The sequence below is a fragment of the Strongylocentrotus purpuratus genome, unplaced genomic scaffold (assembly GCF_000002235.5).
Source record: "Strongylocentrotus purpuratus isolate Spur 01 unplaced genomic scaffold, Spur_5.0 spur5_scaffold_1, whole genome shotgun sequence".
Taxonomy (NCBI): domain Eukaryota; kingdom Metazoa; phylum Echinodermata; class Echinoidea; order Camarodonta; family Strongylocentrotidae; genus Strongylocentrotus; species Strongylocentrotus purpuratus.
In genome coordinates this window covers 35,701,696-35,723,609 of record NW_022145594.1, presented here as the reverse complement: position 1 = coordinate 35,723,609, position 21,914 = coordinate 35,701,696, and the positions used below count along the sequence as shown (strand labels likewise).

Here is a 21,914-nt window from a genome sequence, read left to right as displayed (position 1 = left end):
GGCTGAGAACTGTGAACCTAGGAGAACAGTATTGCTCAGCGTAACATAATAGTCATTGAGCTTTCCTTTGCCATGGTAATTGAGGGAGACGGGGCATTTGCTTTGTCCAAAGACCGGTGCCTTTGCTTGTTTAATTCGCGCTTAACATAGCATTCGATAACAATTATGATCAGAAAGCCATTTTGCGTGAGATATTCGTAATATGGTCAAAATGGTCAACCTCTGCTGCAGGTTTACACGGAGATCAGATTCTCTGTTCTCGTTCAATGGAAATTAAGGGGGCCGATTTTGTAACGGATAATATTGAACGTGTACGTGCACATGTGTTAACCTATAAGTCCATAAGCGGTCATGACTGCTCTACCATGACCTCTGAATTGTAAATGAAAAGAAAGACATCCTTCCTATCCAATACTGGGATCAGTTCAAGTATGTTAGCATTATGTGGAAAATGGCATAAGTTTCATCATTAACAAGATCTACCGAACATTACGAGGTCCAATGAAGTAAGTTATATCGAAGCAGGTACGTATAAGCAATAGTTCTCCGTAATAACTACTCCGTAAATAGATATGTGTTAATTCTATTTAAAAGAAAAAAAAGCTTGCATCTGGTCTTTAGAAACAGCTTCCTCTAGTACCCCAAATTTACAAGGAAACAAAAAGATGCTGGGATGTTATATATATTTTTTCTTAAACATTACATCTTCTAAGATTTTGATGAGATTAGGGTTGCGGGAAATTTTCCACAACCTTTAACAATGCCGATGATTTAATTAAATGATTGTATTTCTTTTGCCCTAATATGTTATGCATACAGACTACGATGAAAGCCTCAGTGTACTCTACAACGTCACTTTAAGCCTGTCACAACAGGAAAAGAAAGCGTTAATGGAGCATCTTGATTCTGATAAAGCAGTCCTGTCGATAGGTCGAGTTAGACAGTGGAGCGCGGGGACAAACGACAACCTGGCACTTATGAAAAGATGGAGGGATCAGTTCAGACCAGAGCCTTTCCACCACAGCTCGAAGCTTGTTCAGGGTCTTCGAGCAATTGGGCGAACGGAAATTGCAGATGAAGTCTTGGGAGGTAAGTGACATATCGACACACCCTACATGCCCAAATAATAATAATAATAATAGCTCACATTAATATAACGCGCCTATTCCTTAGGATCTTTAGGCGCAGCACATATTATTACCCGGGTCATCGGATTCAGGCTTACCCGAACACAATGTATGCACCATGGTATAGTAATATTCACTGCTATGAGAGACATCTAGTTGTTTTATATACGGTCAACGGAAGATTACATGATAGTGCTATGGCGTGTCAAGAGGTGCCGAAAAGGGTCATAGAATACATGTGCGACTTACCAATCATGGTAACCAAGTTTGTTTACGCTATTGAGACCTAGTCTTACTAGGGTGTCTAATCGCGCACCACTCGAGTTTGTGTGCTAAAATCCTTCCCATTGAGATTGCACGCATATACGTTAAATGCTAAAAAACGCTCAAAAGTCTTTTGAAAAGTGCCATAGGGCTTTTTTTTTTCTTCAAAAGACTATTGACCGGTTTTTGGCATTTTAAGTGAATGGCTAAAATCACGACTCCAATTTCGACCAATCAGATGGCTGGAAAGCCAAAAAAAGAAAGGGATCACACCATGTTTTTAAAGAAAAAGATTATGTTGTCACCCTTTTGGGGGCGTTCCCACTATCAAGATTGACCCCAGGATTGAAATCGCGGTCTTAATCGTTGAGTAATCGTGGTGATTCTATCACATCTTAAGGTCAGTCGTTGCAATCGCTTTGATCGTAGGAAAGTTTTGGACTATTAAACAAAAAATATACAATCAACACGATTAATTGTAAAGATAAGAGGACTAATTACCAATTTTGAAAATTTACAAGGCGATGCAGTTTTAATTTGCCTGGCCCAGAAAATGATTTTCATTACTTCACCTAAATGTTTCCCCATTCTTCTATTCCAAGCTTTATCTAGTCTCTTCTTTTCATTTCCCAGTATTTTTTTTTTCATTTCCTCGTTGATTTTGTCTGCGAAGTTATTGCTATTGTGTACATTATTTAGCTGTTTCTAACCAATTGTTATTGTATTTTAACATTATTGTTTGTCTTTTGTAAATTCAATTTGTTTAAGCCTTTTGAATGCAGATTTTAATCAATAAATTAATTTAATTAAGTTCAATACAGTAATACAATTCAAGTCTAGGAAAAGGGCACTTTCTCTAGGACGCTCTGAACAGAATATATCATTTATTTTTTGGTGTAAACGTGATAACTATCCGGAGGTAGTAATTGAGAAGAGCAAAACATAATTATTTCAAATGATTTCTTTATCTGTATAGGTATATACCAAACAATGGAAATGAGTTCAGCAGTAGGAATAAACATTTGCTCCAATCTCGAGGACGATCAACTGCAGAGACTACATAACCATCTTAGACTACATACAACGGAAGGTCAAGAGGATGTAACAAATACAATAACGACCGTGCTAGAGTGGATACAGAATTGTGTAAAGCACTTTGACAAAATTCCTGCGCTGAAAGGACTAGTAAAGAACAAATTCGATTTTCGAAAACATGAGAATAACGAAATTTTCAAGGCAGGATTTTTCGAACTTGCAGAGGAAGTCATGCTCCTCGAGCTTCCAAGATTTCCTAGGATCGTTGAATCCGGGATTGGAGGCTCATTCGCGGCAATAATATCCTTTGACAAGACATGAATCAACATTTTCGTCAATTCTCTTGTCTGAGTCCGCCGAATTTTATATTAACTTTTGTCTCCGGTACTCTGGGTCAGAGATTATTTTTAGTTTAGAACTTAAACAGCAATTAAAAGTGATAATGAATCGTGTGAATCAATGGTACACTTTGGAACTGCACAGGTAGATTTTGTATTTATTTATTTTGTTTTGTTTTGTTTTGTTGGGGGGGGGATGGGCTAGTGTTCATTATACTATACATGTATTATCTTCCAAAAGTAATGCAACATTGTAAAGTGACTCTTTATCCTGGTCATACTTGTTGTATGTTTTTATCTAAATACACGAATATGCCGGACATGATTAACGGGGATTTAGCCTCAACTCTAAACTTGTTTATACCGAGGAAAAAAATACTATACCGAGACTGCTTCTGTTTATACAAAACAGTTATTCAACCTGTCTTTGAAAAGATTCCAAACACTTCAAAAACAGACTTGACACTCAAAATCGTTTTACTTGTGGATTCTCGATTCACCAGCAGTGTACTATATTACTCATTGTCTATACATTGTCTGTAGTTAGAGAGTTTGTTAATAGTTGTTAAATGATTCGTACCATAATGTATTAAGTGTTAACATTGAAGTTCTATCGAACTGATTACTTATATCGAACTAATCGTTCTCCTTTCCTGACTCCACACTATCTTCCTGAAAAGTAAGAATTACCTGTTAAACACTGATATAAGAAAGTAATTCTTACTGATGGTGAGAATGAAATCTCACCGTTTGGCCATTGTCCCATACACGCTCATTTCTCACGTTTCCGCCAGGGTGACCAGAATTTGATCGTTGAAATACCGGACATTTTAAGACAGGATTTTTGTTTTAACTTGCAAAGGAAACCATGCTGCTTAAGTGCCCTATAGATTTCCAGGAAGGAGATTATTCCATCCCTGAGGAGTTTGAGAAAAGAACGTACTTTTGAGAGTATAATATGCATATAGATGGATCGAATTTACATTTAATATAATGAATGTTGCTGTGAAGAGCAGTGCTATCATAGATATGTTGCAGTCCAGTGGATATGGTGGGTCGTGTAGTTTGCGCCAAGAGACTCAGTCGTGGCCATACTGTCCTTTGGTAGGACAGTAATCTACATCTTTGTTTCTCGTAATGTATATGTATTGACTATCGGTGCAGGGTATAAGGTAATTAATTGAATGCTTAATGAAAGGCAGCATAACTAAATACATGGTTATCATTGTAATATTATATTGTAAAAAGGATGTGTGGGTTGTAAAATGAAACTATTATTACCATTGTTATTGTTAGTACTAAACGGTTGTAAACATGCGGAAAAAAGGTTTAGTCTTCAATAAGTTTCGTTGCAGTAGTCCACACTTTCACATAGCCTGCGCCAAGCTTCTATGGGGTTGTAGTTTTCAGATTGGTCCTTTACTAGACCAATACGTAGGGTATTGATGGATGCAATCTAAGCTTTAAGACACTATGTAGTGAAAATTAAGTACTTCCTTTCTTAATATATTTGTTATAGTTATAGTTATTAGTTCTCATGTTTTGTTGAAATATTCAAATGCAAAAATCTTTATGGAGAGGGAGGGAAATAGTAAATATTAAGGTGGTCCATCCTATTTCAACTAATGTCAACAGCGCAACGTTTGCTCTATATGATGTCTGATCTTCAAACTTGTGTCCAATCGGCCCATGGAGACCTCTAAACTCGATGCATCGAAAAACTCTTTGCATATATCAACACAGTGTTGATGGTGTGACATATAGTGTAATACAAATGTATTGTTGGGGGGGGGGGGAGAAAAAAATCGGTGCTTTCTTGTATTATTTATTTTAAAAAGCTATGTATACATTGTACACTATTTTATCTATTTTTGAGTGACATTGATATTGTGAGTACATCTTTTATAATGGCATTTATGATTACAACTGTACTTCTCTTCTCTTTTTAAATCGTCTGTTACCGATTAATTTCATTAATTCTGGGAGCTTTCCTTTTGTAATCTGTTATATAACAAAGGGTATTATGGGAAGAAGGTCGTCTTCTCTTTAAAAATTTAATCCGTTCAAAATAAATTAGAACTGTTTACTTTTAAAGTGTTTGGTTTTAAAGTGTAGCTATGATTAAAAACTCATCCATGATTTTTCGAGCATAAAGACAAAAATATAGGAACACCCTTATATGAAATCCCTAGGGATTGGAGATTGTGCACATGGTTTGTGCGGCCAAATATTGAATCCACCATGTTAATAATACTCTAATTGGGAACTTCTAGACTGCCGTTACAAAAGATATGTGTGTTATTGTGTACTATGATTCTTAAGATATTAAATAATTACACCCCGTCTTATATATCAAATAATATAAAATATCGCATGTACAATTATACATTTCGCTCGTCGCAAAATCTAGATCTCCCTAAACCGAATTCAGATAATTGCAAAAGAACAGTCTTGTATAGGGGGTGACAAAATATAACCAACTACCAGTCTGAGAATACATCCGAAATATTAAGATACTTACATACCCTACTAACTGATAATTTTTGTTAACACACTTCTTTAATAACAAATTATTTGTTGCATAACCTTGGGTGTGTGCGTGTGTGTGTGTTTGTGTGTGTCCATGTATGTCTACGCTTATGTTGTTATTTGTGAATTTTTGTATTTAAAACAAATATTTATGATTTGTTTCTATTCTGCTTTATGTACACTTGTATGTAAATATTGTAATGTAATAAGACCCCAATGACGAACAATATTTTTCTATAAACATTGCTGAATTGTGCTTTCCACCGGTTGTTATCTGTGTACATGTATTTATATTTTATTTCATATATCTTTCTTTGTATACTATTTGTATCTGATTTCGGAAGAAGAAAACAACAACAACCGGGGTAGTAGTATATCTGTAAAGCGATTATATACATCGTATATGTATGAAGAGCTATATAAAAGCGGAATATCATTATTATTATTATTATTTGGCGACAATTGCGGTGTATCCCTCAACGAACCGCGAAACTTATAGTTTTGTCTTAACCATACCCACCGACAAATGTATATTTGTTTAAAAATTAACTTAGGATTCATCAACGAATAATATTGTCACTTCAGGCAATGAACAGTAAAAGTTACCTCTGATTTTGGAAGACGTTAGGGATAACGGAAACGCTGGAGTTTGCTCACAAGCCGATTATCAATAAAACCTGTAATATTTGCCATACTTTAATATAAATTAAAACGCGGTTGGCTTGTTCATCTACAACATGCACAATTTCTGACCAGCAATTTTAAACCATTCGTCAAATAAAGAATTACAAACTCATTAATACGGCCGATTGCCACATGAATTGCCTCTCTGTCCTCGCCATTAGTTCAACCATAGATTTGTTGTAATACAACGTTTTTGTTAACAAGATAATGTTGTTCGTATTTGCTATTCATATTCGTTATATTCATTCGTTTATTTGCTTTGGGGGATTGATGGTCCATCTAGTGGTTTGTGATGATATAAAGGTGTTTATTGTAACTTTCAAATCAAATATGTATTTTCCAATTGCCAATAACAAAGGGACAATTTACTCGAATATTTCTTCTCGAGATATACTCGAGATATATTCGCATTTAAAAAGCGATATAATGACAAGATGGACAAGGTGAATATAGATATGTACAAGAAATGTTAGAAATTTAAAAAAATGTCACTTTGAAAATGCAATTATTTATCTGGATTTTCTTAAGACGTCGTTATAATTTGGATTATATCCCAGGAGTATTTTGATTGCCATTACTTGACTGACCTGAACATAGTTTAAAGAGTGTCATGTAAGAGGAGTAGGAGTAATAACAAGACTTGCAAATCTTGAGTTGATAATCTGATTTCGATGTTATGTGAAGTATAACCCTGGAGGTTAACTTTTGTTGAGTTTTGTGTTGGTCCTTGTTTATATTTCTTTGTTGAAATATCAGAACTTATTGTATTTTCTTATCGCAGGGACTGGTAAATATGTTTCAAACCCAGAATAAAATGAGGTTGTTGCTGTATGGTAAATGGCATGTGTGTATTAGTGCACATTTTTGAGTTAACATATGTGATAGAAGACATATAAATTTGTGGTACAGGGTGAATTGGTAACCAGTTTTATTTTGAGCATTGCATATATTATAGTTTTGGCGAAAATTAAACTAATGCCATATTTAAAATATACGTTAACATTTTCTTTAACGGTTAGAAGGGTTTACGCTCAAATTTTCTTTCTATCCAAACATGTGTTAAAACATTTGGTGTTGATAAATTTGGTTAATAAATTCGGTGAAAAGTGTTTGATGTTTTGTGAGATCTCTCTCTCTCTCTCTCTCTCTCAATCTCTCACTCTTTTCCTTTTATTTTTTTCATTCGCATGAAAAAGATTGATCTCCAAATAGTCTCATATTTCAAACATACCTAGGAACAGTTCACACATGTATACGGTTATATGTTTGTTTAGTCATGCGAGCCTACGTAAATATATTTAAATTATAATCCGTCATCTATTGGAATTAATCATATTTCCCTGTAAGTTCCCACCTAAAATTCTTAATTTAATAAGTTTTGTTGTCTATAACCTTGTTTGCAGTCTAAATGTGCATATGATGAGTGAGCGCAAGGAAGGCTACGTTAGTTTTATGAACACATTTTGCATGATGTATGAACTGCCATACGATGTTAAGATTAATGTTGCGGATACTATCATATCGCGTGATATGTCTGGGCGATGTTCCAACATAATGAGAAAAACATCGCAAAAATGAAAAGGTGGACCTCGGAACCTATCTGCAAAGCGTGCATGCACGAGATTTGGGAATATCGTAACAATCCGATATCATTTGTGTATGCAATAATCCTTTCAAAGGATTATTGCATACGCAAATGAAATCGAAATTGTAACTTGAAAGAAACGCGACTCTAAGGGGTTACTTTCCTCTAGGGCATAGTGCATGTTGATATACACAGTGAAGTAGCATATGTCAAGCCATTGAGGGGCAGGTGCATGCTTTTGTTCGGGGGAGGGCACTAGTGTGAGAATCAGACTATGATCTTCCCAAAGTCCTATCCCCCACAATTACTCCCCAGTCTCTCTTTAGCTTCATCCTTTCTCATTATTTTCTCTTCGTTCTTTGCTTATCAATGGGGGGGGGGGGGGGGTTCCTCTTTTGCGCCTCGTAGCTACGTAACTGTAATTTATCAATACCAAAACTCTTCCAACTTAACAGGGGCATAGTATAAATGAACCCAAATCTACTGTACAAACCTTTGCACAGAATATGAATATACAATGAACTTCCATGGAAGCTGTCTACGGAAAGTGAAAATACATAAAGTAAAAAATAATTGAGAGAGAGAGAGAGAGAGAGAGAGAGATGTGGGCAACTCATATGATTTGAATGAATGGATGTGTGGTCGAAACGTTTTTTCATAAATACTTTAGCAATGGACCAAAGCGTTAAAACTAAGATGTGGTTATTGTTGTTGTTAGTTGCGGAGGTGTTGTCCCCGTAGAAAAAAAATACTCTGTCCTGTGTCAGTATAATATGTATTTCTCTTTTAATGACTTTTAATGATGTTTCTTTGGTCACACTTTCTATCCATCTACTCTTCTACCTCCCTTTTCTCCTTTAACCCTACATTCTGCCAGGCATGCTATCATGCTCCATAAGTTGTCTGGGGGTAGTTGTCCGGGGGAAGTAATCCTAGCGGGTGGTTACCCTAGGGGGTAGTTGTCCTAGGGGCCAGTTGACTGGGGGTAAACTCCGGGGTGGATGTCCAGGTGTCCTAGAACTGAGTTGGGCAACCTGGTTCAAGTTGTGACCAAGTCGAATCAAGATGGTCGAGCTGAGTTTAAAGAGGACTCAATTGTACTTGTACGTGTAATATTCAGACAAAGAGAGCCATAGAGAGAGAGAGAGGGAGAGAGAGAGGGGGCAGAGAAGCAGAGAGAGGCAGAGATCATTCATTTGCATATTGTTTCAGCGAAACATGAAAGTTATTTGTTTTTTCCAAGATTTTTGCAAGATACCGTATTGACCCTGACCTACTTCTAGGGTCAAGTAAGTGTATATGTTGCAGAGCCGGTACATCGAGAACTGAAGCAATGCCGACTGATGACATGACAAGCCTAAGGTTGAAGAGGAGAGGGACCAAAGCCAAGTTCACCAGGTTGGGGAATGTGTTGGATTTCCTGATAGAGGAAAAGCGGCCGGTGGAAGAGGTGAAGGAAGCTTTCAAACAAGCCAACCAGGCTTACGTAGACCTCCAATCCAAACACGAGGCCTATACAGAGAAGATTGAGAACGATGAAGAATTCAACAAGGAGGAGCTATGGCTTGATGAGTGCCAGAATTATTTCTGCAAGCTACAGATCCGAGAGAAGGATTATATCTCTCAGATGTCTTCGTCGCAAGAGCCTCAACAACCAACAGAGAGAGATGAGGAGAGCTCCCAGAGAATTATTGTTCAAGCAGAGTCGAACCGGCCTCAAGCTCCTCGCTTCAACATGGAGAGGCCCAAGTTACCAACGTTCCAAGGAGACATAAGAGAATACAATGTATTCAAGGCTGATTTTCAGCATGTAATACATCCACACTACGATGAGAGGGATGCTTTGATGATCCTGAGGTCTTGTTTGAAGGGGAAGCCACTTCAACACATTAGAGGAATAGGGCGAGATTATGAAGCTGCATGGGGTCAGCTAGATCTGCTCTACGGAGACTCAAGGATGGTAGCTGATGCTATTATGGAAGACGTATCCCGATTTCGTCCTCTGAAAGATGGGGAAGATGAGAGATTCTGTGACTTTGTGAATCTCATACGCAGAAGTTTCAATACCTTGAAGGAGGTAGATAGAGCTGAGGATATGAACAATAGTCACATGCTAGCCATCATTGAGAAGAAGCTCTATGTCACAGATCGACAGATGTGGTTCCGAAAGCAAGGAGAAGGAACAACGGCGACATTAGAGGCACTGTTGAAGTGGATGGAGATTGAGTTGAGAGCAAGGATAAGATCATCTGCTCCAGTAAGGAATGATGCAGCCTCTAAGTCCAGATCCGCTGTTAGTCAGGTTACAGCATTTGAGGAGAGACAGCAAGACTATCGTTGCTGGATCTGCAAGAATAAGGATGGGCACTGGACTGACCAATGCAAGACTTTCCTCGATAAGTCGACAGCGGAGAGATTGGAGATGGTGAAGAGTAACCGAGCTTGTTATAGCTGTTTGAAGCAAGCCGGCAGAGAGCATCGAATGGCTACTTGCAAGAAAAGGAGACGGTGTCCAGAGAAATACAAGGGGCAACCATGCAAGTTCTTTCACCATCCTTTGTTACATCCCAGCATGGACAACAATGCGGTGGGAGTAGCCCTTGTAAGAGGTACTGAAGCCATGCTACCCGTCATCAGGGCAAGGTTTTCAGGTTCAGAGCTGAAGATCCAAGGAAACGTGCTGTTAGATTCAGGGGCCCAGATCAGCATCATCAGACAAGGGCTCGCTGAAGACTTGGGACTGACAGGAAAGAGCATCAGTATCACAATAACCAAGGTGGGCTGTGTAGAGGAATCTGTGACAACATCCTTGTATAGAGTGCCGGTCAGTTCAGTAGGTGGGAAGACAATCCATAAGATATTAGCTGTTGGATTACCGTGCATCAATGATGACATTGAGGAGGTGAACACTGATAATCTTGCCCGACAAGTAGGCCTCAACCCCAGAGAGTTACGTAGAGGTAGTGGGTCTATAGATCTTCTGATAGGAATTGACCACGCTATGATGCACGCAGGTGAAACGAGACAACGAGGCAACTTCATCTTTAGGAAGTCACCACTTGGATGGGTGGTGTTTGGAGCATCTAAGCTGAACCAGCAGTATCAGAATAGAGTGCTCAACGTGCAACTGAGTCCAGCAACTGACTTATCAGCGTTTTGGACTACAGAGTCGATGGGAGTTGATGTGGGTTGTCATTGTGAAGCCGAAAGGATGACTAAAGTAGAGAAAGATGAACATGATCTTATCTGGAACTCTGCCAAGAAAGTGGGTAAGCAGTGGCTTGTTCCTTACCCATGGAAGGATAACCCGGAGAAGCTGCCCGACAACAGAGTGCAAGCAGAGAGAATGCTTCAGGCGACGGAGAAAAGGCTTGCAAAGAACCCAGAGCATGCTGAAGTTTACAAACAGCAGATGCAAGAGATGGTCGAGATGGGGTTTTCGAGAAAGCTGACCGATGAAGAGAAGAAGAGGCATGATGGGCCTGTCCATTACATTGGTCATCATGCGGTTGTCAGGCCGGAAAAAAAGAGCACACCAGTGAGAATTGTGTTTAACTCATCAGCAGTTTTCAAGGGACAGTGTCTGAACGACTACTGGTTCAAAGGGCCAGACCTATTACAGAGTCTGTTCGGAGTACTCCTTCGCTTCAGAGAACACAGAGTTGCGATATGCGCCGACATATCCAAGATGTACCACCGAGTACTGATTCCAGAATCCGATCAGCACGTCCATCGGTACTTGTGGAGAGGATTAGATTCAGAGAGAGAACCGGATGTGTACGTGAAAACTGTAGTCACGTTTGGAGATAAGCCTGCTGCAGCAATGGCCCAGATAGCTCTGAGGAGGACAGCAGTAGAGGGAGAGTCTCAACATCCTAAGGCAGCAGAAGTACTGAAACGTGACACGTACATGGACGACATATGTACCTCAGTAAGAACGTCAGAGGAGGCGAAAGATCTTGTCAAGGACATAGATAAGGTGCTAGCTGACGGAGGCTTCAAGGTGAAGGGTTGGCAATCCAACGAACAGCTGAAAGATGAGACTTCTCAGATGAAAACCAACGTTCTTGAGAATCTGAGTGAGGAGAAGGTTCTGGGGATGGTATGGAACCAAAACACAGATGAGTTTTCATACAGAGTGAAAAGAAGTATGATCCCAGATCTTCCAGACGAACAGAAAGACACCACCAGCAAATGGACAAAGAGACGGATACTAAGCCAGATTGCAAAGATCTTTGATCCCATAGGATTTGCATCAGCATTACTGGTGAAGGCAAAGATAGGAATGCAACGCCTGTGGCAGCTTGGTTTAGATTGGGATGAAGAGCTACCCTCCAGAGAAAAGGCAGAATGGGTAAAACTCTTCAGAGAGATGGAGAACTTAGATGGAGTGTCCTTCCAGAGATGTTTGACACCACCCGGTGCAATGAGACGACCTACATTATGTGTCTTTTGTGATGCATCTGAAGAGGCGTTTGGAGCTTGTGTTTACATTCGCTGGGAGTTAGAGGATGGCAGCTATGATGTTAGATTTGTGACGGCGAAATCTAGAGTAGCACCACTAAAGAAGTTGACACTGCCGAGATTGGAGCTACAAGCTGCAGTGGTTGCTGTTAGACTCGATGCAACCATCAGAGATGAGACCACACTAGAGTTAAGAGAGACAGTGTTCATGACAGATAGCATGATAGTGCTTGGATGGGTTCGAAGTCAGGCAAGAAGTTTTAAGCCCTTTGTGTCAGCTCGAGTAGGAGAAATCCAAAGCAAGTCGAATCCCCAACAGTGGAGACATGTGAGTGGAGCAGAAAATCCAGCTGACGACATTTCGAGAGGTGTTACAGTAGAGAAGTTAGAGAGGTGTAGATGTGGTCCTCAATTTCTAAGATCGCCTGAGGAGGAGTGGCCACAGAGTGAGACGAAATCTGAGATTTCGTCAATGGACAGTGAAAGGCGTAAAGTTCAACAGGTGTCGAATGTAGTATTGGCATCAGACAGCATCGACTGTGAAAGAGTTTCCAGCTGGAGAAAACTGGTGAGAGTCACTGCATATGTACGGAGATTTACCCACAACATGAAGGCGAGGGTAAGATCAGGAGATGAGAGAGGGAAAGTGACGGCAGGACCACTTACAGCAGCTGAGCTAGGTGATGCAGAGATGTACTGGGTCAGAGAGGCTCAGAAACCGCTTCATGACAGACTGAAGAAAGGGGAGTTCAAGACTCTAACACCCTACATAGAGAATGGAATCATCAGAGTTGGAGGTAGAGTTGGAGAAGGCGTGATTTCGTATGACAGCAGGCATCCTGTGTTATTACCTCATCAGCATCGCATCTCTACGCTCATCACTAAGCATGTCCATGAATTGGGGCATGATGGAGTTGCGACAACGGCAGCGAAAGTGAGAAGCAACTACTGGGTGATTGGCATACATAGGCTTGCCAAGACTATCAAGCACAGGTGCGTGATGTGTCGTAAGATGCAGCACAAGGTCGAGTCGCAGTTTATGGCTGAGCTACCAGAGATACGTATGACACCGTTTTCGCCTCCATTCCTGTATACTTCTTGCGACTACTTTGGGCCGTACAGCGTGAAGGTGGGGCGGAATAAGGTTGCTAAGCACTATGGAGTGATCTTCACGTGTCTTAACACAAGAGCGGTACACCTTGACCTAGCGGTAGATGTTTCTACAATGGAGTTTCTTCAGGTTCTACGTAGGTTTTTCGCATTTAGAGGTCAACCGAAGGTCATCCTGAGCGATAATGGTACACAATTTGTGGGAGCGGTACGTGAGCTACATGAGATGGTAAAGGGATGGGATAGCGATCTACTACGCGAGTTTTGTGCGGAGAAAGGTGTAGAGTGGAGGTTTACAACCCCTTCAGCTCCTCATCAGAATGGATGTGCTGAAGCACTTGTGAAGAGTAGTAAGTCCGCATTAAAGAAAGCTATAGGTGATCAGGTCCTCACTCCTTTTGAGTTATATACTTGTTTGGTAGAAGTAGCAAACCTCGTCAATCAGCGTCCAATAGGGAGGGTACCGAATGACCCCGACGATGGTAGTTATCTCTGTCCCAATGATGTTTTGTTAGGGAGAGCATCCAGTAGGGTACCCCAGGGTCCGTTCAGAGAAACGAAGAATCCGCGACATAGAGTCGAATTTGTACAACGAATCGTCGACTCATTCTGGAAGGCATGGAATCGCGATGTATTTCCAATCTTAGTACCGCGAAAGAAGTGGAATGTTGATAGACGTAATCTTCGTGTAGATGACATAGTTATATTGTCAGATCAGAACGCTCTTCGAGGAAAATGGACATTAGGGAGAATTGTTGAAGTTTTTCCTGGAACTGATAATAAGATCAGAAACGTGACAGTAAAGACGGCAAATTCAGAGTATAGAAGGCCAATAAACAAAGTGGTCGTATTATATCCAGCAGAAGGATACGAAGAGTAGATTGAACCGAAATATGTCTGTCTATAGTATTCACAGAATAACAAATTTATTCACTTTCTATGTTCTTGTTCAAAATCAACTTTTTCCAGCTTTAAGAAGATAGATGATAACAAAGCTTTGTTGGTGCAAATTTCAATTTTTGCTATTGTTACATGGGAATTGACTTTTGGCACAGTTCACACTGAGAACAAAATTCAACAGTTTGAAATTATGTACAAAGTTTAGTACATTTTGAATACATTTTTTGTATTTGAAATTTTGAGTGATATTTGCCATTTATTAGCAAATTCAGCAAAGAAAGTTTGCAGAGAAAAGTTGATTTTTATGATTATGTATACAGGAAGCAAACTGGTATGGAATATCCATTCGATATTTTTGGACAGGAAATGTAAATTTGTGTATTTTCTTGCAACAATTGTTTTTTCAGGTTCGTGCAGGCTTGCAGATACCTTTTCATTAGCCTTGCTAATAGTTTGGATGGTAATTTAGACTGTTCAAGTGTTAATTACGTAGAGTGAGAAGAAGTATTTTTCACATCTTAGCTATGAGTCATTTACAGATTTTGGAGTGAAACACTGAAGAAAGTATTTTGTTCTATTTTTAAATGAGAAACATTGCGTACTTTTATGAAAATGATGTCAATTTTATTGTTGCCCTCATTGGGGGGAGGTTGTTTCAGCGAAACATGAAAGTTATTTGTTTTTTCCAAGATTTTTGCAAGATACCGTATTGACCCTGACCTACTTCTAGGGTCAAGTAAGTGTATACGTTGCAGAGCACATTTTTCCACGGATGTGGTCTGACATATCATTTCAGATGCTTATTTAGAGGCCAGAATTCCAGGTTTAGGAAAATGGCAACGGTATTTCAGAGTCGCTAGCAATTTCCGCAAAACAAGTTGAATTGTTGGTACGCTCAAAAAATGAAGACAGGACTAGGTTTCCGCTTGGTTGTATATGAACTCAACGATATGCCAGTTGAGCTATTTTATTCAACCTGAAAGGAGAATAAAAAATAAGCATCCTCAGTATACATGTCTATAACACATAAAATGTACTGAACTAAATCAGTATGCATTTATCCGGTAATGTATAATCAAAAGCCTTATTAAGCATATATTTAAAGGTAGTCTTGACTAGGAATTTATCTAGGCTGAGGACCTTGGTTACTCGGGTTTTTATGAAAGCAGTATTTCTGTCAAGATATGTTATTTTGACATAGAGTTTAATGGGGGTTTAGGCCTTTTAGAGAGTTTTTGGATATAGAGTCAAGACTTTTAATGAATGCTATTTAAGGCTTTTGATTATACATTACCGGATAAATGCATACTGATTTAGTTCAGTACATTTTATGTGTTATAGACATGTATACTGAGGATGCTTATTTTTTATTCTCCTTTCAGGTTGAATAAAATAGCTCAACTGGCATATCGTTGAGTTCATATACAACCAAGCGGAAACCTAGTCCTGTCTTCATTTTTTGAGCGTACCACATATGTTTTGAAAAATGAAGAAAAAAACCTTTCATTTTCACCGTTAGACACGCTTCCACATTTCTTTCACATATACTCACATGATTTGCAAAAAATGTTAGACAAATAACCTTGTTTGAGCGTGGCAAGGAAGCAATGCACAGCCTGATTAACAATGAATGAACGGATATTTTTTTCCCGCCTCCTGGAGCATGTGACACGACTTCTGCCGGCATATAAGATGAACTTTGTACCGAACCAAGTGGGCCGCCTAGGGGCAATCTACTAGTTTTACTACGTCACTTGTATGAAATGCTTTCAATTGAACAAAACAACAACACGCTCTTTTAAAGCCCTATAATTATGGTCTTCGCAATTTACGATCTAAACAATTCATGAAACCTCGGATGAGGGCCAGGATGACAAATTCCTTATTATGAATAGAATGTAACTGATGTATTTGATCAAACGGACCATATATTTCGTTATCGCAAAAGAAGGCACGTGAGAATCATTGTACGACCAGGGACTTGGGAGACACTAAGAGTAATCAAGCCAGTTGGACACACTTCTGGCATAACCATCCATGTACAAACGTGTTACATGATTGTACATCTCTCTCTCTCCTAATCTCTCTTTCTTTCTACCCAAGATCTCTGGTATCATCTATTCTCCTTCTTTGTTAATGTTTATGTCTGAGAGCACTGAGGATACGACTCTGCTCCAATTTCAATCATATTCATGGTTTTCATGAAACAGACTTACAAATAACGTTAACAACCGCAACCACTGTCAACAACACCCACACAAAACTAAAAAACAATGAATATTCCCGATAAATGTCACAAGTATTATGTTTTTATATCCCAGTCCGTTTTTCGAAAATGATTGTTTACGTGGAATGCCCCCACCCCTTTGTTTACGCTAGTGTGAGTAAAGCCTTATATATCAATAATAAACTATGACTTTTTTTCTTTGCTCTCAGGAAATTGTAAAATTATGTAATAACCACCATCTTTTAAGACACCAACGCAAATATAGATTAATAAAATAGTTGTGTAATAAATCACCTTCCTTTAAGACACCAATAAAAATGTAGATTATTATGATAAATTCTTAGTATTTGTCGTGAATATTCAGCGAAAAGCGTTCACTTCATGTGGGCCCTTTGGTTTTAATAATCATCTATCTATGCCGCTCGCGTCTTATTTTTTCGTACCACGGCGAGGCCGGATTCCTGTTTTATCATGAATATTCATTAGGCAGGGTCGGGGAAAGTCTCGATTCTCTTAAATATTCATATCGAGGTGGGAATGCACGACGCGCGCTATACTCGCACAAAGTGAGAAGATTTAGTTCACGGAGAATGCATATGGGTGAGTAATTGATTGAAATATCAGTAGATTAAGAGAATTTAGTCATTAATTTGAAAAAGCTGTAATTCGTGATCTACTGTAATTTCTTTACATTTTGAGACTGTTCTCAACAGATTTGTGGGGAAAAGGCTAGGAAAATATTTCTCTTGAAATTGCACTTTGATTTTCATCGTCGTGAAGTAGTTTGACTGCGGTTTGCCTTCATGTCACCCTTTAGAGCCCCGGGGTTCCGGCAGGCCCACGTTGGGGGAATTTCGGTGCTCATCTGCATCAAGATAAAACTTTCTGATCAGGTTTTATTCCAAATTTGATCGTCATCGTGAATCTAATTGACCAATCATCCATTGAATTTAAATCTAGATTTAACGTTACACCTTAAAATAATCTATGAAGTATGATTTCTTTAATAATCCAAGAGGGTTAATTCTTGTTTATATCTTTAGTAGATGTCGACTCTGTTGGCTATACTAGTAAGACTAAGTGCTATCCGTTCGCTCAGTTGCATCATTGGTGCGTGTCAACTTTTAGACCAAAATTGTTTGTGACCATGGATAATCAAACGGCTCCAAACCATATTTCATTTAGACGTAAACCTGGAACTTATTAATAAAAATATTCAAAAACAAACAAACTAGACCTAGGATTCATTTATTTAATGTTCAGATGTTGTGTGTGTCCAGTGTGCTTGTCAAGTTGTCATAACTTTTCTAGATCTAGATCTAGACCTATATTAAAGATTTTTTCTTCTCCAAAGTGTGCAGTTCATTTGATAAATCTATTTTTTGTTGGACGTTGTATAAGAGAAGACCCCTAGGGTAGTCGACAATTATGTTTACTTATACGCAGAGGCGGCAGAGCCTTTGGGCGGAGCAAGTTCCAAAGTGGGGGGGGGGGGCACCAACAAAAAGGGCACTTTCTTGAAAAAAGGGCACCTTCAGAGGGAAAATATACCATTTTTTTGACATTGGTATATACCCCTATTTTGTGATTACATTATCAGGGATGATTTCAATATTTGTTTCTCTTAATACAGCATTTAAGATATTGCTTAAGTATCATACTTTGCAGTTTTTGGCTTGCAGTGCGAAAAATTACATCTTATAAAGAGGAAAACCCAATCCTGATGGGGTTATATAAGCACAATCTCATAACGGAAGACTGAATAGATCTGTGATAAGTTACATAATTATAACATCTATAACTATGGGCAAGCGTAGCGAGCGAGCTTTGTGGGAAATTGCTTTTAGTCGCTTGAAATTAGGGACACGTTTAATGATGAGAGGAAAAGGGGACACTTATCGAAAGGGTTAAGACACTTATCAGAAAAGAAAAGAAGCATGTGTCAAAGTACAAAGGCTAATTATCAGAGGTGAAAATGGGGCACTTCTTACACCTAAACAAAGAGGCATGCACCAGGGATGATAAGAACATGGGCATTTGTCGACGGAAAAGAGGCACCCATCAGATTTTGATAGGGGGCATTTATAAGCAGTGAAAAGGGGCATTTATGAAAAAGGGACAGGTTCTTTATAAGAAAGGAAATAGGGAACATATCATTGTTAAAAGGGTAATGAGAAGGGGAAGTGGCTCTTATTAAAAAGAAAAAGTGGCACATGTTTAAATAAACGGGGCACTTATCAAAGACGAAAAGTGGTACCGGTAATTATGATAAGGGGTAAGGGTGCTTATAAGGAAAAAAGGCATTATATAGGAAGGAAAAGGAGGACGTGTCAAAATAAAAGGGGCATTTATAAGAGATGAAAAGAGTACTGACTAGGAGGGGAAGGGGTGCTTGTCAAAGTAAAACAAGTATCTCTCAGAAGTGAATAGGGTCATTTACAAGAGATGAAAAGGGGCACTTAAGAGAATGAAAAGGAACTATTTTCATAGATGAAAAGGGGCATTTATGAGAAGGGAAAGGGCCTATTTTTAAATGGGGGCACTTATAAGAAAAAGGGGCACTTATTAAAAATGAAAGGGAGCACATGTGAAGATATAAGGTGCGCTTATCCAAGTTAAAAGGGGTAGTTATTAAAAGGGGAAGGGGCACTTTAAAAACTTAATAGGGGCACTTGTCAGAGTAAAAGGGGCACTTTCCTATGTAAAAAGGGGCACTTTTCCTATGCAAAAAGGGGCACTTTTAGGGTACTTGACCAAATGGGAGGGCACTCTGCCCCCCCCCCCTCTCGGAGCGCCGCCTCTGCTTATATGGTATGTAGTCCACCTCTTCTTGTTATAATAAACTAATTCTACTTAGTACTGCTTCGTGTTCATAGGCCATAGAAACCACTGTTTGATGCACAAGTTAAATCTTCCATTTAGTTTTACTTTGTACTGTGGTTCATTAAATAGGAATGTTGATTTCCACACCATATTAAAATTAAGGCCAACCATGACATAAAAATATCTATTAATTTGAATTATGCTAGATCTATTTTATTTTGTTAAGGAGAAAGGGATGCCTTGATTGTCGTATTGATTTTCTTCTTCTTTTTGTTCCAAAAGATTGAAACTGAAGAGCTGGAAGGAGGACATTACAACATCTCTTATATTTGCAAGATGAAGCAGAAAGTCCCATGCAGGTACAGTTATCAGGTTATTTAGCACACACATATTAAACGACCACCTATTAATTCACTCAAAAGGAAATGGAACTAAGTTGACATTGCAAGCATATATAGTGGAGGGTATATTTTATTCTAGTTCTGCACCTAGTATACAAATATTGATGTCTTTTCTTTCTATGTTTACAAAGGAAAATTTGTCCTTATTTACAGGAGGTCCTGTGTTTAGAAGAGCCATATCAAATGTACATTGTAAGCACTACATGTAGGGTATACACAGGACCCCTCATTATTTTTTTTTGTAAGGGGTACTTTCACTTCTTGAGCAATGAAGATGAAGAAGAACACAAAATAAGATTGATAAAAGTCTGTTTATAGGATTTATTATGGTTGATATGTATCCATCAGTATCAGTTTTTAATTGAAGTACATGTACCTACTTTGTTTTATCTCATGTAGGATGATGCCTCTCTACCGTGGATGATGAAGGCATTCTGGTTTGCAAACTCAGGAGAGGAACAAAGAACAGATGTTGACGGGATCATATCTAGAGATGCGGGCCTACTACACTTCATACGAGCATGTGTGCTAATATACATGAAGGTACCCCCAATAAATTTTTGTGGAACAAATGTCATGGAGAAAATTATAGATCTGAAACAGATATTTTTCATTGTCAGTTGACTTGTAAAAGAATAATTGACTTAATATCAAAATTGTAATTTAGATTAAAAATTAAATGTCAATATAGATGAAATATAAGTCTACATTACGTATGTTTCAGTAGCATTATTTCCAGTACATTCTCTGGTCAAAGTTGTTTGGTCATTTTATGTCCCATACTTAACCGAGTATTATTCAATTACCGGTATGAGCACGAGTTGTATTACATTGTATTACTTATTTCACACCTTGTCTGATCCGAGCTCCAGCAGGCCTATCGTCTTAATGGGATCATCAGTAATAATTTAAGATGCGGTCAGTATTTAAACTAGTCTTGTACAAAAAATAGTTTAGGTTTGCCCACTAGAACCCCAAGTGAATTTCAGTCCTTCCTTTTTCTGAGCAGGTATCAGGGTGTATGTTATTAGTCATTGTTGATTGTTTTATATCTTATTTCATTTTTCCATTCAACAGACTTGGGTTATATTTTTTCTGAAAACTAGGCTACAACTTTAGTGATGGATGCAGAAGATATCTACACGAGACTACGTCTTAAAGATGCCACCCTCATATAATGAAAGAGGACAATAGAGATGGGTTTAAACTGGAATATTTACATGATATTTATTTGTTATTTGTATTATATGTTTGTAGAATACTACATTCAATAAAGCTAATGAAGTTTATCATCTTGTCGACTTTCAAATAATTAAAGATAACTCAACGAATAAACATTAAAATTCTAACAATGTCAACTACCATCTTATAGGATGAAACTGAGGACTGGGCATAAAGATTCTCCTTCAAATTTGATTGATAAAGGTCTATCAGTCTATATCAAAGATTGAATTAATCAATGATATTTTGATTATAATTATACATGTTAAAATTCATTTACCTCTATGGACTTCTGTATGGGAAGTTTTGTAGATTATGAAATTATTGCTACTTCAAGTATTGTATGTAAGAAGGTTTGAAAGACAACACTCTAAATGCATTAAATATGGAAACTGCTAATCCTCATTGCCTTTCGTATCCAAACTGGTAGCTTTCATAGAATCATGTTTCGATGCTTCCCAACTAAAGAAAACAGGGAGTGGGGGGGGGGGGGGGCTTGCTATCCTCTTATCTTATCCTCTGTACAAATATGATTATATGTTTATATTAGAAGGATTTAGAAAGTGAAATTTTGAATTATAGCATTACTGTTGGTAGAAGTAATGGCAGTGTCGGGAGGGGGGGGGGGGGGTTCCTGGTGAAATTTACGGTATGCCAATGTCAAATTAATAAAAAAGAGAAAACTATTCTTAATAATAAAAATTATACAGTACATGGGCCTCCTAACAAAAACCCTGGTACCACTGTTGTGTTTTGAGTGTGTTTTTTTTTTTTTGGGGGGGGGGGGGGGGGCTGGCAAACCAATTACAAATTTCCAGTGTTAAATTCAAATTTTTTCTTTAACAAAATTATGTCAATATATTGTAATTAAACAATGTTTTACTTTCCTTTTTTTCAAGTTAGATATTTGAATAAAATGATTAACATACTTTCCGGTTTCTCTGGCCTCTACATTAAAAATGTTCTACTTCTAGCAAAGCTCCTGGAAAGGCCGCAAAAAGGGAGAGTGAAGAGAATGAAATTGAAATGTGGACAGTAATGGAGTGAATATGGAATGGTTGATGGTAGTTGATAACGAGTGAATGCAAATGAGTGGCAACAAGTACGACTGAAAGTGAGACAGAAAGGAATTGCAACAGGTTGCTCAGTCAAGAGAACAAACCTTTCAGAAGATAGTTTTCGAAAGACAGAGAAAGAGAGAAAAGG

General features: G+C 38.3%; 1 protein-coding gene and 1 long non-coding RNA gene across 3 annotated transcripts; both read left to right on the top strand.

The window, feature by feature from the left end:
* Window positions 1-211: 211 nt before the first annotated feature.
* LOC105441472 lies at window positions 212-15,469 on the top strand. The gene is made up of 4 exons (XM_030978738.1): window positions 212-227; window positions 820-1,089; window positions 8,846-14,913; window positions 15,419-15,469. The coding sequence occupies exons 1-3, from the start codon at window positions 212-214 to the stop codon at window positions 14,014-14,016; spliced, it is 5,457 nt and encodes a 1,818-aa protein (XP_030834598.1). The 3' UTR covers window positions 14,017-14,913; window positions 15,419-15,469.
* Window positions 15,470-16,697: 1,228 nt separating this feature from the next.
* LOC115921079 lies at window positions 16,698-20,735 on the top strand. 2 transcript variants are annotated; one of them, XR_004062729.1, is made up of 4 exons: window positions 16,698-16,863; window positions 19,369-19,445; window positions 19,887-20,030; window positions 20,565-20,735. It is a non-coding gene; the product is annotated as an uncharacterized LOC115921079 (long non-coding RNA). The 2 variants fall into 2 exon arrangements; XR_004062728.1 differs by lacking the exon at window positions 16,698-16,863 and having other exon boundaries at window positions 19,278-19,445.
* Window positions 20,736-21,914: the final 1,179 nt, after the last annotated feature.